The 14,030-nt window shown below is 32.8% G+C and overlaps 2 protein-coding genes across 3 annotated transcripts; one reads left to right on the forward strand and one right to left on the reverse strand.

The window, feature by feature from the left end:
• Positions 1-855: 855 nt before the first annotated feature.
• Positions 856-10,327, forward strand: LOC110669560 (ATP-dependent 6-phosphofructokinase 4, chloroplastic). Of its 2 annotated transcripts, XM_021831272.2 has the most exons (14): positions 861-1,296; positions 1,373-1,419; positions 1,503-1,542; positions 1,625-1,687; positions 1,762-1,899; positions 1,994-2,152; positions 2,292-2,345; positions 2,510-2,578; positions 3,812-3,941; positions 4,047-4,087; positions 7,383-7,607; positions 8,509-8,557; positions 8,963-9,117; positions 9,805-10,327. In XM_021831272.2, exons 1-14 carry the CDS (start codon positions 1,042-1,044, stop codon positions 9,973-9,975), a joined length of 1,596 nt encoding a protein of 531 aa, XP_021686964.1. In that variant the 5' UTR covers positions 861-1,041; the 3' UTR covers positions 9,976-10,327. The 2 variants fall into 2 exon arrangements, with proteins under 2 accessions (XP_057996270.1, XP_021686964.1); XM_058140287.1 differs by lacking the exon at positions 9,805-10,327 and having other exon boundaries at positions 856-1,296; positions 8,509-8,654; positions 8,963-9,108.
• Positions 10,328-12,264: 1,937 nt separating this feature from the next.
• LOC110669561 (ethylene-responsive transcription factor ERF106) lies at positions 12,265-13,350 on the reverse strand. The gene has a single exon (XM_021831274.2). It carries the CDS (start codon positions 13,199-13,201, stop codon positions 12,467-12,469), a length of 735 nt encoding a protein of 244 aa, XP_021686966.2. The 5' UTR covers positions 13,202-13,350; the 3' UTR covers positions 12,265-12,466.
• Positions 13,351-14,030: the final 680 nt, after the last annotated feature.

Below are 14,030 nucleotides of genomic sequence, written 5' to 3' on the forward strand. Positions count from 1 at the left end.
AAAATTTACAATAGAAGATAGGCAAATAAATGCATTAATTTAGTTTGATCAAAGTACTAGAATAAAAATTACCGTTGGAGCGAATGCGACACCGGTTTTGGGTAGTGCAGTGAGTCGACATGCCACACTCCATTGAATATACCCAGAGAAATGAGCGGTTTATTTGGGAATGGAAGTGATAGTCTAAACTAAGAGAAATTTCAGATTAATTTTACCATTTGAAATTCAATCAGATATTTTTCTAGTATCATACTGATTAAGGGACTCTTTGGATAGCTGTTATTATTAGTTATGTTAAGTGTCTAATAAAATTATGTTTAATTGTTACTATTGACATGTGAAATAATCAATAAAAATATATATTATATAATTTATTTTATTATTAAAATAAAAAAATAATTAAATTTTTTAAAAAATAATTAAATAATTTAAAAAATATAAATAAAATAATTATTATTATTAATAAAAAAAATTATAATTAATTTTAAATTTTTAGATATAAATAAATATTTTATATTTTATATTATTAATAAAAAATATTTTAATAAATTAAAATGTATTAATTAAAATATTATAATTATAAATAAAAAATATAAAAATATTAATAATATTAATTTTTAAATTAAATAAAAAAATAATTTTATTAAAATAAAAAATCAAATCAAATCCACTACCGCCTAATAAAACTGACATAAATTACTACAATGTATTATACTACCTATCCACTGGCCATCAATTTCATTTTTTTAAATTTATAAATCACTTTAATTCACTTTATTTGCCAATTTTATCTTTTAAAATTTATCAAACATTTTAATCCCCTTTTACGTGTCTATCAACCGTAAGCTGCCTTATTCTTATTCTGCTCCTGTATCCATTTTGACTGGCGGAGAGCTGATATATATAGGAGCCAGGAAGAGGAGACGACCGACTAGGAGTTCTTTCTTCCTTGTTCTACCATTCAAACACCTGTTCCCTGTACAGTGATATATCCATTGCTCTTTTTAAAGAAACAAAATACTTGTATTATAGAAAGTAGAAATGGATCTTTCAATCCCTTCGTCTTTCTCTGAAATCTCTTCATCTCGATCTCTCTCTCAACCATCTTTCCAGAAGCTCAGATTATTTCCTGTTATCTGTAACTTCAATCTCAAATCCAGAAAGTTCCCCACTCGATCCTTGTTTTGGCGCCAAAATTGTCTCTCTCTCAGAGCTCAAACTTCTAACGGGGCGCTTAACGATGGCTTCGTCCTCGAAGATGTTCCTCACTTGACAGATTTCCTTCCTGATTTACCTGTAATTCACTCTTCAATTTCTCTTATTCTAGCTGTAAATTTCTGACTATGATCTTATTCATTTACTCTTCTTCCAGTCCTACCCGAATCCATTGCAGAACAGCCAAGCTTATGCTATTGTCAAGTATGTCCTTTCACTTCACAAACTAAAGCTTAATTTGCTGGTAATTCTGCAATCTGCATAGTTAATATTTTTTGTTTGCTCAGGCAAAATTTCGTTATACCCGAAGATGCGGTTGCGCAGAAGGTAATTAGAAACCGCCTTTTTCTGAACCAAAATTTCATGGGTTATTTATTTTCACTTCTCAACCCTGACTGGTCTGCTTCAGATTGTTGTCCGGAAAGATAGCTCTAGAGGAGTGCATTTTAGGCGTGCAGGGCCTCGAGAGAAGGTATTCTCTTCTAATTGAACTAGTTAATTTCTTCACAGCTCACAAGAACTAATAGAAAAAGATTGCGATGGTAGGTCTATTTTACGCCTGAAGAAGTGCGTGCTTGCATTGTGACTTGTGGGGGCTTGTGTCCTGGGATCAATACTGTCATCCGGGAGATTGTTTGCGGATTGAACTATATGTATGGTGTCAATGATATACTTGGCATTCAGGTAGTCTCATTTACTTTTATAGGGAGTCAGGGTCTTGTTTTTTGACTCCTCAACTTATCTTCCTTCTTCTATTTGTCGCTGATGAGACTTCCAGGGCGGGTATAGGGGTTTCTACTCAAAAAACACCGTGACATTGACTCCTAAAGTTGTGAATGATATCCACAAGCGTGGTGGCACCTTTCTTTGCACCTCTCGAGGAGGTCATGATACCAACAAAATAGTTGATAACATTCAGGACAGGGGAATAAATCAGGTGGATATATGTTTTCTTTTGCATGTTTTTGGGGTTAATTGAATGTTATAAAAATAAAATAAAAAAAAAAGGAAAGAAGAGAGTGAGAAAAACAATGACCTAAGAGAACAAGATAAACTGATCTTTCATGGATTATTAGGTCTATATTATAGGAGGTGATGGCACCCAGAAGGGAGCAGGTCAAATTTACGAGGTGATTTATTCCTCTAACAAAAGAATCTGTTTCTTTGTTCACTTGTATCTATTAGTTATGGTGAATTTTGTTATGATGCAACACGGCATGTTTCTATTTATTTTCTGTTCTGTTGGTACTTCGTTTTCACTTATTTTCTGTTTTGTTGGTACTATTTTGTCAAGGAAGTAGAGAAACGTGGTCTTCAAGTGGCAGTGGCTGGGATCCCCAAGACCATTGATAATGATATTGCTGTAAGTTTTATCAAGTATGCTATAATTTTTATGGTGAATACTACATAGTCCTTATACTTGCACAAGTATTTTTTTCTGTCCTATAATTGATATGAATTCGGGCTAGTGTTGTGGAGCCCTTAATTTTATGTCTTAGTAGAACAGATCTAATTGAACAGGTTGTGGCATTATCCTTGTGCTTGAGTAGAACTGCATTTTTCCAATGCTTACTTGATAATTGCATGTTTTCCTTAGTTCGGTGGTTCAAATGTGTCCTCTGGAATAATGCTAGTCATTTCATAAGCAATGGTTTGCGTGAAATATCATGTGTATATAATTTTTGTTATTTTATTCTCGTGGTATTTTCTAGATCACAATCTGTTATTCGTTTGGAGAAGTTAGCTTTTTGTTATGGTTTCACTTGATTAGGATTGCAATGAAGTTTGAAAATGAAATTTAAATGGTCTACATGAAATATCATGTGTATGTAATTTTTGTTGTTTTATTCTCACAGTATTTCTTAGAGCACAATCTGTTATTCATTTGGAGAAGTTAGTTTTTTCTTATGGCTTCACTCGATTAGGATTGCAATGAAGTTTGAAAATGAAATTGCTAAATTTGGGGCTAGAGAGATTGTAACAATGTAGTTTCAATTTAAAACATGGGATTTGATTTCTAAACGTTTCACAAAGAATGAGAAGGGTTTCATGAATAGTGGAACCAACCCTAGCTTGTTTTGTAATGAATGCTTTTTTCGAGTTGAGTTTTGCTGACAAGCAAAAAATATTAATCGATCTCCATTTACTGCATAAGATGCAAACATGAATTCTATATATTTTCAATTTGGATTGGATGCCCTATAAGATCAACTTTTCTATAAGTTGAACTCTTATAGGATTGGTCTTGTAAGGTGCTTTGCAGCTACCTAAACTTTTGAAGAATAATGAATGTGTAAAGGACCTATTGAGTTTAGTTTGTTGTTAAATGCTTATACTAACTTCTCCCTTTTGTTTTTGTTTGAATGGTAAATACCCTTTCTTTGATCAGTAAGATTAAAAAAATTATACTAATGAATAAATTACAAACATCTTTTTTGTTTGTTGGGTAAACCTTTATTTTTCATCACCAAACCCTTAAGAGACTGAAAACAAGGGTCAATCGAAACTTGAGTAGTTAGGATTTGGGATTTTGACATGTTTTAGTTGAGTTATATCAACTCCTTAAGTATGATGTGTTTTGTACATCTATTTTTAGGTAATAGATAAATCCTTTGGATTCGATACTGCTGTTGAGGAAGCTCAAAGAGCAATAAACGCTGCACATGTGGAGGTTGAAAGCGTGGAAAATGGAGTTGGAATAGTTAAACTGATGGGTAGATACAGTGGTAAGGTTTTTTGAATGATGGATAGTAGATGTCCATGTCATTTTAAATTCTCACACTATGACATTTACACTCCTGTTGTCTTGCCTTTTGACATTACCTTTGCAGGTTTCATTGCTATGTATGCAACTTTGGCAAGTAGAGATGTGGTAAAAGATAACTTCTTTTTGATAACCATTTGTTTGTGATTTTACACTTTTGGGTGCCATTAGAGTGTCAAATATTGAATGAATTTAACATTCCTACTCGAAAAGATAAAAGCTACTACTGGTTGGTGAACTTGGTGCAGACACAAATTTGAAATTAAAAATGGGTACTTATTGGCAAATAATGTAATCAATTGTAATTATTATGTTTTATTGAGTTATGACATGATAGTTATGTGATTGCTCTTTCAAAATGGTTGGGTGATGTAGAACAAAGAGAAAGAATCAAGAACTAGGAAAAATCAAGGATCAATTGTTGTAAGAGAAAACTAATTCTCAAGATATTATAAATTTCATAAAAATTATCATAACAAAGCTTGTCCCCTAACAATAGTAACTTTAGGGCTTACTTGCCCCCTAACAATAGTAACTTTAGGTCTTACTTATAGAATTAGGAATCCCAATCACATTAGAATTTTTGAACTTAATTCAATTCTAATTAGAAATATTAAATTAAACCAAAATAAACTAGGAAATAATAAAATTCGTAAATAGTAGTCTAATAAGAATAAAATTCCTAAAGAATAAAACTCTTAAATTTCCTATTTTTATATGGAATGTATTTCCTAAATTGTATTAGGGATATCATTTTCCTATTCTGCATTTATTCTCTCCTGGTTGGAAAAAGACTTGCCCTTGAGTCTTGAAGTGCAGGAAAATTAGAAACTGCATTAGGAGAACAATCAACTCTTCGTTCTTGTATGGTAGCAACAAGTTTGAAATTAAGCACTCCATGCTTTCCTTTGCATCTCTAAAAGTATGTGGACAAATAAAATCAAGCTTATTAACAGTTGAAAGGCTCTTCAAATTATTAAGAATAACTGGATTTTCTTCAATCTCCATTGAAATTTCCATAGAGTGATTTTCTTTGTTCTGCAATTTTTCCTCCTCAAGCTTTGCTTGTGCTTTTTCATCTATTTCTTGAGGTTCTTCGATCTTAGGTTCTTCAGGTTGCTCCTTTTCAATTTGATCTTCAACCTCAAGTTGCTTTTCAAATTCAAGCTTCTCTTATTGTTGGCTTGCTTTTTCAAGACTTTTTGGCTTTATATTTTTAATACTTTTTACTGCATCCAACTGTTCTCTCAATTGGAACAAATGTGCTTCTTTTTATGCTTCAAATTCTTCAAGTTTTTTATCCTTAACTTTTTGATGAGCCTGTTAATCATGATATTTATTCTTACATTCTTCAAGTACTTTCTCCCTATATTATAAGATTAGTTGAATATCTCGATACTTATCAAGTAAACCACAAGGAGCATAGTTAGGACCTCCATACAAATCAATCAAATAACACACTTCATCAAGTTGTTCATAATAATCATCAATTTCATCTTGTATTCTTTGAATTGCATCCCATAACTCATCTTGTACCTTAGAATCATCAATATCATCTTGTAATCTTTCAGTCCACATTATGATTTAAAATTAAGGAAGCATACCTCATTGAAGAAAACTGAAATTTCAGCAATTTAGGAGTCATTTCTATCCAAAAAAAAATGCAGCTAGTTCCTTGACCTAACCCAACAGATTTTGGCAGCTAGGAAGTCGGACAGCAATTACAACAACAGAGATGGGCAGATCAGCGATTGGAGAAGGGTTGGGGAGGGTCAAATGCCTAAGAAATCAGGAAAACTTGTAGGTCTAGATTCAAGTCAAGATCTCTTTTTTGGGAAGTTGCAGGTGATCAAAAAGGCGTCGGAAGGGTTGCCTGGATGTCGTCGGTGGATTGGCAGTGGCAGTGCTTGGGTTTGATGGCTGGATGGTGGTGTATGGTGGGGGGTGAGAGTGTCCGTTGAGTTGCACCATTTCTCAAAGCTTTTTATTATTATTATTATTATTATTATTTTAAATGTAACTAAGGAATTTTGGGGTGAAGAAGGTGATAGTAGAAGGTTTGAATGTTTGCGGAAGCTTTAAAGTGAAGTTGGGCTCTGATACCAAAATTGATGTAGAACAAAGAGAAAGAACCAAGATAGAAAAAATCAAGGACCCATCCTTGAAAGAGAGAACTAATTCTCAACATATTATTGATCTCATAAAAATTGTCATAAAAATGCTTGTCCCCTAACAATAGGAACCCTAATTATTATTTATAGAATTAGGAATCCAATCACATTAGAATTTTAGAATCTAATTCAATTCTAATTAGGAATACTAATTTAAACCGAAATAAACTAGGAAATAATAAAATTCCTAAATAATAGACTTAATAAGAATAAAATTATTATAGAATAAAACTCTTAAATTTCCTCATTTTACATGGAATATAATTCCTAAATTGTGTTAGGATATCATCTTCCTAATTTGCATTATTGGTTTGATACTATTTCCCATGTTTTTCAATTGTGATTTTCATTGTGGTTTCAAAGTTTGCTAAATAGGTCTTTTCACCATTTCAATCTCAAAATATATACATTCAATGTGCATATAGTCCTTTAAGATGATCAGTGTCAAAATTGTTTGAAAATAACAAGTCTGCATTAGGAAAATCTTAGTAGTGTGACTTTGTAATCTGCAATTGCAATTTTCTGTGAGATAATAAATTTTAACAATGTGTTATTTTATCCTTTTAATAAAAGAGTGTTTGGCTTAACTTATAAACTGATCAAACCAACTTATAAGTTCTAATTTTTAGCTGATCCGTTTGTTTTAAAGATTTTCAAAGCTTATAAGTAAAACTTAAAAAAAAAAAAAAAAAAAGAAAGAAAAAAAAATGCTAGGGAGAGGAGTTTTTTATTGTGATGCTTAAAAGTTGGTTGGACCAAGTAATTTAATATGTTACCCTCATTTAATTTTAAAATCTCACCATATAATTATATTCTCATTTAATTTTAAAATAACTATTATCCTTTTTAGTTGTCTTAATAATGATAGTGCTTATAAGTTACTTTTTGTCAAACACGTTAACTGTTTTTCAGGTACTTATAAGTATTTTAACTAAACACATAACTATTTAAAATTTAAAATGCTTATAAATTCAAATTAGCTAATAAGTACTATGTGTGTATGAGCTAATTTTCATAAGTTGGGCTAAATAATCTCTGAATGAGTCCCTTAAAAATCTATTTTTCAGTGATATATTTTGCTTCATTCCCACTTCTATCACTTTGAATCTACAAATACTTTGCTTATCCAAAAAAGGAAGCAAAAAAGATTTGGTGCTTTGGAAAATGTTTCCCATGATGTGATTTGAACACCTGTATTACTAATAATATTAACAGTTTTTGGAATGTGACAGGATTGTTGCTTAATTCCAGAATCCCCATTCTATCTGGAAGGCCCAGGTGGGCTCTTTGAATTTATTGAACAGCGGCTAAAAGAAAATGGGCATTTGGTCATTGTGATAGCAGAAGGAGCAGGGCAGGAATATGCTGCTCGGAGCACACATAGAACTGATGAGAGAGATGCATCAGGAAACAGGCTACTTCTTGATGTTGGTCTGTGGTTGTCACAGTACATTAAGGTGGAACACATTGCCTCCTCTCTCGCTTCATGATTTTCATTTCTGCTAAGGTCATAAAATAGCCTCTCCTTTCATGAGTCTTTTGGGCATTGAAACTAAACATTGCTGTACATAGTGGGTGTAGCTCAAGCCTTTGTATGCAACCATTTGTTGACTCTAACTTCGTCTCAAATTTGATGCCAATGAAGGAATTTTGAGCTATATTATCTTCCCCTAAATTAGAATCGGCAAAACTACATCAAAATTCAAAACGTTTTAAACATTTTTCCACTTTTGGCCAAGCCCTTAGTTTAAATATTATGGTTTATGCCTTGATTCCATGGCCAATTTAAGTGTTATAATTGAACGATTTCATCCTATGAGAACCTTTAATCACCTGAAGGTGAATTTATTGAAGGTAAAAAATATATATGATAAGGATGAATTAATTTTTGCTAAATTCATGTGAAATGCTTGATGGTTTTTGTTGGCAAAATCCTAGGGATGGACACAATCATATTACTTGGAAATGGTCATGTTTAATTTTGTTAAAGTTGAAATACTAGGATAGAAGTGAAAAAAAAAATTATTATTATTTTGAGTAAGTTGGCCATTTTCAACAGAAATAGCTGAGAAAATATAACAATATGATGGACCATTTATTGTTCAGAAATTTGATGTCGCATTTTGTCTTCCTTCATCTTTCTGTTATTTATTTGTTTACTTTTAGCTGGAGTATAAAAGAGTATGGAGCCCCCTTGGGTTGCATTTCACAATTCACCTAATAACTAAATTTAATAAAGTTCTATTGCTGCATGTGTCATTTGTTTGAGCAACAACACTCTTCTCCTGTCTTTGCATCTATTTTCTTTCTTATTATCTAATTTTTCCTTTTTAAGTATTTGTATATGCATTGTCACAGGATCATTTTATGAATGTTCGGAAGATGCAAGTAAATATGAAATATATAGGTATATTCTGTGATTCTGGATTATACGTTGTACCTTGCTTCATGAAGTGCCACCTTTCATAACTTCTATTTCTGCTAGAACCTTTCCATAATCTAAGGTGATTTTTTTTTATGCAAACTATAGCTCCTGTATTTATCTTAGGATGTTATTTGGAAGAAAGATATATATTTGAACAAGCAGAATTTTGTGGCTATGCAAAAACTTTTGCTAGAAATTGTTTTTTTTTGAAAGAGCGTATATTTACAATAATATTACTGATTATTTTGAGGCTAGATTATAGAGGTTTATTTAGTGAAAATGAAGTAGTACTTGGCAGGACAAATATTCTAGGGACAAAAATCAAGAATGCATATACTCAAGAAAGTGAATTTTAGCAAGACTAAATATTATTATTTTTCTCTGCAGATCCCACATACATGATACGAGCCATTCCAAGTAATGCATCAGACAACATCTATTGCACTCTTCTGGCACATAGTGCTGTTCATGGAGCCATGGCTGGGTACACAGGCTTCACAGTTGGACCAGTGAACAGCAAACATGCTTATATTCCCATTGCAGTAAGCACTTCTCATTTCTCAGTTTCTGTCAATCCTATATTGACTTCATATGAACATAATTTTACTCGCCAATTTAACCTTGTTTTAAAGGATGAAAAGTTGGGTTGTTCTACATTTTATGATTGTGCACCGATCAATCAAAACTTGATGAGGACCAAAATCTGTTATTTTCAGTATCAAAAAGAGTATGAAAATACTATGAAGTTTCCCTTGCACCAGAATAGGGACTCTGATAAGCTTTTTCACATGGAATCTCTTCATATAGATAATGGCAACTAGAATAAACCGTTACTGGACTCCCAGTTTTCAGCAGTGCTAACCACTTTGCATCATGGTCACTGTCTATAACAAGGCTATTCTTTTCTTAACTACTCAACTCGTACAATACCTTACTGATGATATGATTCATATTTCATCACAAAATGCTGAAAATGGGGCTTCAGATAAGCAATGCTCCCACAATGGCTGAAAGCTCCTAGGATTCCAATTTTAAGCAGTTAAAACTACCAAAATACATAACATTATTTTCAATGGCACGATATATTTTGAGGCCTGTGGAAACAAGGATTACATGATTCAATTTGAAAAAATTAGTATTCAAGTGAATATTTTGCCAAATGTTGGGGAGGTTTTTTAATTTACCTTCTGATTGGACATCTAAATTAATGGCATGGTACTGTATTGCAGCGTGTGACTGAGGCACAAAACACAGTGAAGTTGACAGATAGGATGTGGGCTAGACTGCTTGCATCTACAAATCAGCCTAGTTTCTTGAATTCCAATGGGATGTCGCTAGATAGAATTGATGGAGAGACAGTTGGAATGAGAAAGGACAACACGAAGATCAGTTCTACTTAGTTTTTTGGTTCTGGATTAAAATCCAGACAGATCAGTACCATTTCTTGTTTCCTGTTATCGTGGTGAAATCTCTCTGATATTGAATTCTGAGTTCTGAGAAGTATAGCAAATATAAGTTTTACACTGCCTCTAGTCAGGTAGACATTATTTGGAGGCCAACTTTAATATTCGTTTAGGTTGTGATTTACTGTAGTTTGATGTTTTAAGGCTGAGTAAGATGTTTGTAGGTGGCATGGTGCAGTGGTCACTGAATCAAATGTCAATGTATATTCATAGATAATTTTCTTGTGCATTTTGCACTGTGGCACGACCTGAAATTAGTAAGCGAATTGACTTTCTCTGTGTGATGAAACTTGCAGATACCTTCTGAACTGGGGTGTCATAGTCTAGTGTTTAGGCCGGAGGTTCATACAGTCATTGACTGCAATTATCCATCCAAGGAATGCAATTGCTTCCTTTATAGGGTTCTGATATGTTCGTTTTGATTGATCTGAATTGCAAATACTCAGAAATGCATAATAAAGAAAATGAATTCGCCATGAATTACCTTGTGGTCCAGCTCCAGAATAAAATAGTCAACAGGTTGTTGGAGCCCAGGAAACCTGAACCACCCCTAGGCATAAATATCACCTTTTGGCGAGACTCACGGACCCTCACCTTAATGCTCTGATGGTTCACCTTCAAGAAAATAAATAAAAAAGAAAAAGCCATTAAAAACAATAATAATGAGATCATCTGGATAAAATTCAATGACGATGTGAGCAATCCAACTCTATAATATCTTGTCTTCTCCTAAGATTTTTTGCAAGTTGCTTCCCATGCCTATCATTTTACCACTGGTTTTCTGCGTATTTCATTTTCTTGTGGGCACATTGTACATGGACATGTACAAATTTGGGAAACAATGCTTCTGCAATTGGATCTAGTAAGGGACCCTCCATGGAATGCAACTTGCTCATCAATTCTATCGCTTCCTTTAGATGTAATTTATCATTGATCAAGTGGGTGGACTAAAATACAAACCTGTGATAGCATAAGTTACCAAAATTTAGCAATCCATCAATTCTTGGCCCACCTTGCTTGTACATGAATCTGCATGCATAGATGGTGACTACAAGTTCAGAATTTGTTCTGTTTAGTTTTTTTTTTTTTTTTCTGGATTTATTATTAATAAATAAAATTTTGATTTATAAAAAAAAAAATAAGAATTTGTTTTGAGTTGGATTGGTCAAGCTCTTGGCATAAGGCAATTGCAAAATGTCTTTTAGCAAAATTAGGATTGCGATTGAAAATTTGAACTTTATATAGTTTCTACTGTCATTTTCATTTCTCTGTGACTCTGCATTAGGGTCATTATGCGTAAATTACTAAATTATGTACCTCAAAGCAAGAAAGACCGGTTTTTTGAGTTCCTTCTACAGCATTCGAAAGACGCCATTGTTGGGACTTCAATTTGGATATTGCAAGTGGACGTAATTATTAACAGCCCGTTGAAATGGATGAATTCTCCATAATTTTTAAATTTAAAATTTTGTATTTTTTTTTAAATAAAAAAAATATATACAAATCTTAATTTTATGATTTGAACCATACATAATTGAATAAAATTAATGCAAATTTCATTAAAATAAATAAAATTTCTAAATGAATTTCACAAAATTTACCAAAAAATTTTTATAACAAAACTAATCATACTTTCACCTTTTATTTCTCTTTCCTTACAAAACCGATTTTTTCACTCTCATATTATTTTTTCACAAAATCCATTTTAATAATATATAAAATACAAATATATTATATATCTTAATAAAAAAAATCACAAATACAAAATTATTATATTAAATATAATTATAAATTTATTATTTATTTTTTTTGTCTCCGAATTTATCATTTATTTTATAAAATTAGTATGTCAAGAATATTTAAAAATAATAATAAATGTAAATAAATCTTTAATTTTATGAAATTCAATTCAAATACATGTAAATTTTAATATATTAAACATAAAATTTCATTTACAAAAAAAATTTTATTTATAAATAAATTTTATATTGTAAATTTCAGCATATCAAACCAGTATCAGTTCATACCTCAGTAGCTTTCTATGGCTGTAGACTTTCAAAATTGCCAATTGCTCTAGCATGTCCCTTGTTTACAATTAATTAGATACTCCTATATTTACTTAATAATATCAATCTTTTTTTTTTTAAATTACTTTAAATTTTATATTTTTTAAAAATAATATTCAAATTAAATTTCTAATTTTAGTTAAAAATAAATAAATAAAAATGATCAAATTTAAATTTCAATGAATTTAATGCAACTCTTAATAGGGGTCGGATAAACACTCGTATCATCGAACTCATAGTTCAATGATTAAAATCTTTAATTTATAGTGTTAAGATATTGATGAGTTACTGTACACCAACACTAGTCTACGCTCTACAGCAGATGAAGCAAGGAAGTTCTTCTTGGGCCAGCCAATCATGTACTAACACGTCAGCAAAACCGGTTTTGGAGATAACGGTGACAGTTGCTCGTCATAAAATACTCTCTCCCCTTCTTCCCTTCCCACGGAACCCAAATTCCAATTCGCTGATGACCCGTCACCAGAATCCGGTGACTCTTCCTCTCTCTTTACTCTCCTTCTCTTTCTGCCGGTGTTTGCCGGAGGCTCAGCCAGTCCAGCCTCCAGAGGAAAATTCAGGATGGCTTTTCTGCCCCTCAATCTGAATGCAGCACAGTCATAAGCTTTTGCAGCATCTACATCACTGTCAAAGGTTCCTAACCAAACACGACTACCTTTCCGGTTCGGGTCACGAATCTCCGCAGCAAACTTGCCCCAAGGCCTTCTTCGTACCCCTCTGTAATGCCTCTTATCTTCCTCATTCGTGGGCTTGGTGTTTGACAGGGTTTCTGGTGGCGGAAAATGCTTAACCGAACCTGGAGGCTCCGGAGATGTTAAATCGACAAGTTCGGTTTTTGGTTGGAAATTGAAGCTTTGATGGGCAGAGTAAATGGGGTCAGAAACAGAGGAGTTGGATTCTGAGGCGGAAAGAGAACCATGGTGCTCGAGTTTAATGGGTTGGAGATTGTGGGTGAGAGTAGAGATATGGAAATCAAGATTACTGATGAAGACGTCAGTGGAAGTGAAGTCTCCAAGAAGATGCTGTCTAATAAGCTCTAGAGCTGAGGATTCCTCTGGAGTTGGAGTTGGGGTTGCCATTTTAAAACTTGAGCTAAAATATGAGCTGCGGAAGTGGCATTTGAAATAGCTGATGCAAAATTAAATATCAAAAGGGCCTGTGCATTGTCCAATTTCTGTGGGACGCCCCCTGTCCCTGGGCCAGGGCCTGGCACTGATCAATCAGTTGGCATGGCATCCATCCAAGCACCCGGTTTTAACCATGGTTTTGGTTGGCTAATCTTATCCAACTTCTGTCCTCATTAATGGGACAGTTGCGTCGGCGGCCTGGATGGCTGGCCTGGAAGAGACCATCAAGCATTAGTTTTAAGCCACGATACACCCATCCACAAGTTGTACCGCTTGGCAAAAGAACATTTACATGTGTTACATGACCCTGCCACAGCTGGGTGGTCCATTTGCAAGTTTTGTAACTAGTTTTGTTAAATCGGCCCTGCATTTCATTTTCTTCGCTATGCTCATGTGTAGTGACTTCTTCTTTGTTTTTTTCCAACTCATGTGTAGTGACTACTAAATGAAGATTGAAGAAAAGACAAAAGCTCCCATTAAGGCTGGTGCCAGGGAGAGTTCATGCCATTACAGAGTAACTCCCTTTATAAAAAATATCATTTAATTTTACTATTTTATTTTAAAATTTGAGATTTACTTTATAATAAAGTGATAATATAAAGTTATGTTTCGTAAGCAGTTCATATCATTTTGAAAAATAGTGTTAAATTTTGCTAACATAACATAAAAAATTAATATTTAATAAATATAAAATAATTTTTAAATTAACTAAAAATAAGAAAAAAAAATTATAACCGCGTATCTTAGTTCTATTTTTTAATTTGTAGATGGTATTATTTAT

The sequence above is a fragment of the Hevea brasiliensis genome, chromosome 17 (assembly GCF_030052815.1).
Source record: "Hevea brasiliensis isolate MT/VB/25A 57/8 chromosome 17, ASM3005281v1, whole genome shotgun sequence".
NCBI lineage: Eukaryota > Viridiplantae > Streptophyta > Magnoliopsida > Malpighiales > Euphorbiaceae > Hevea > Hevea brasiliensis.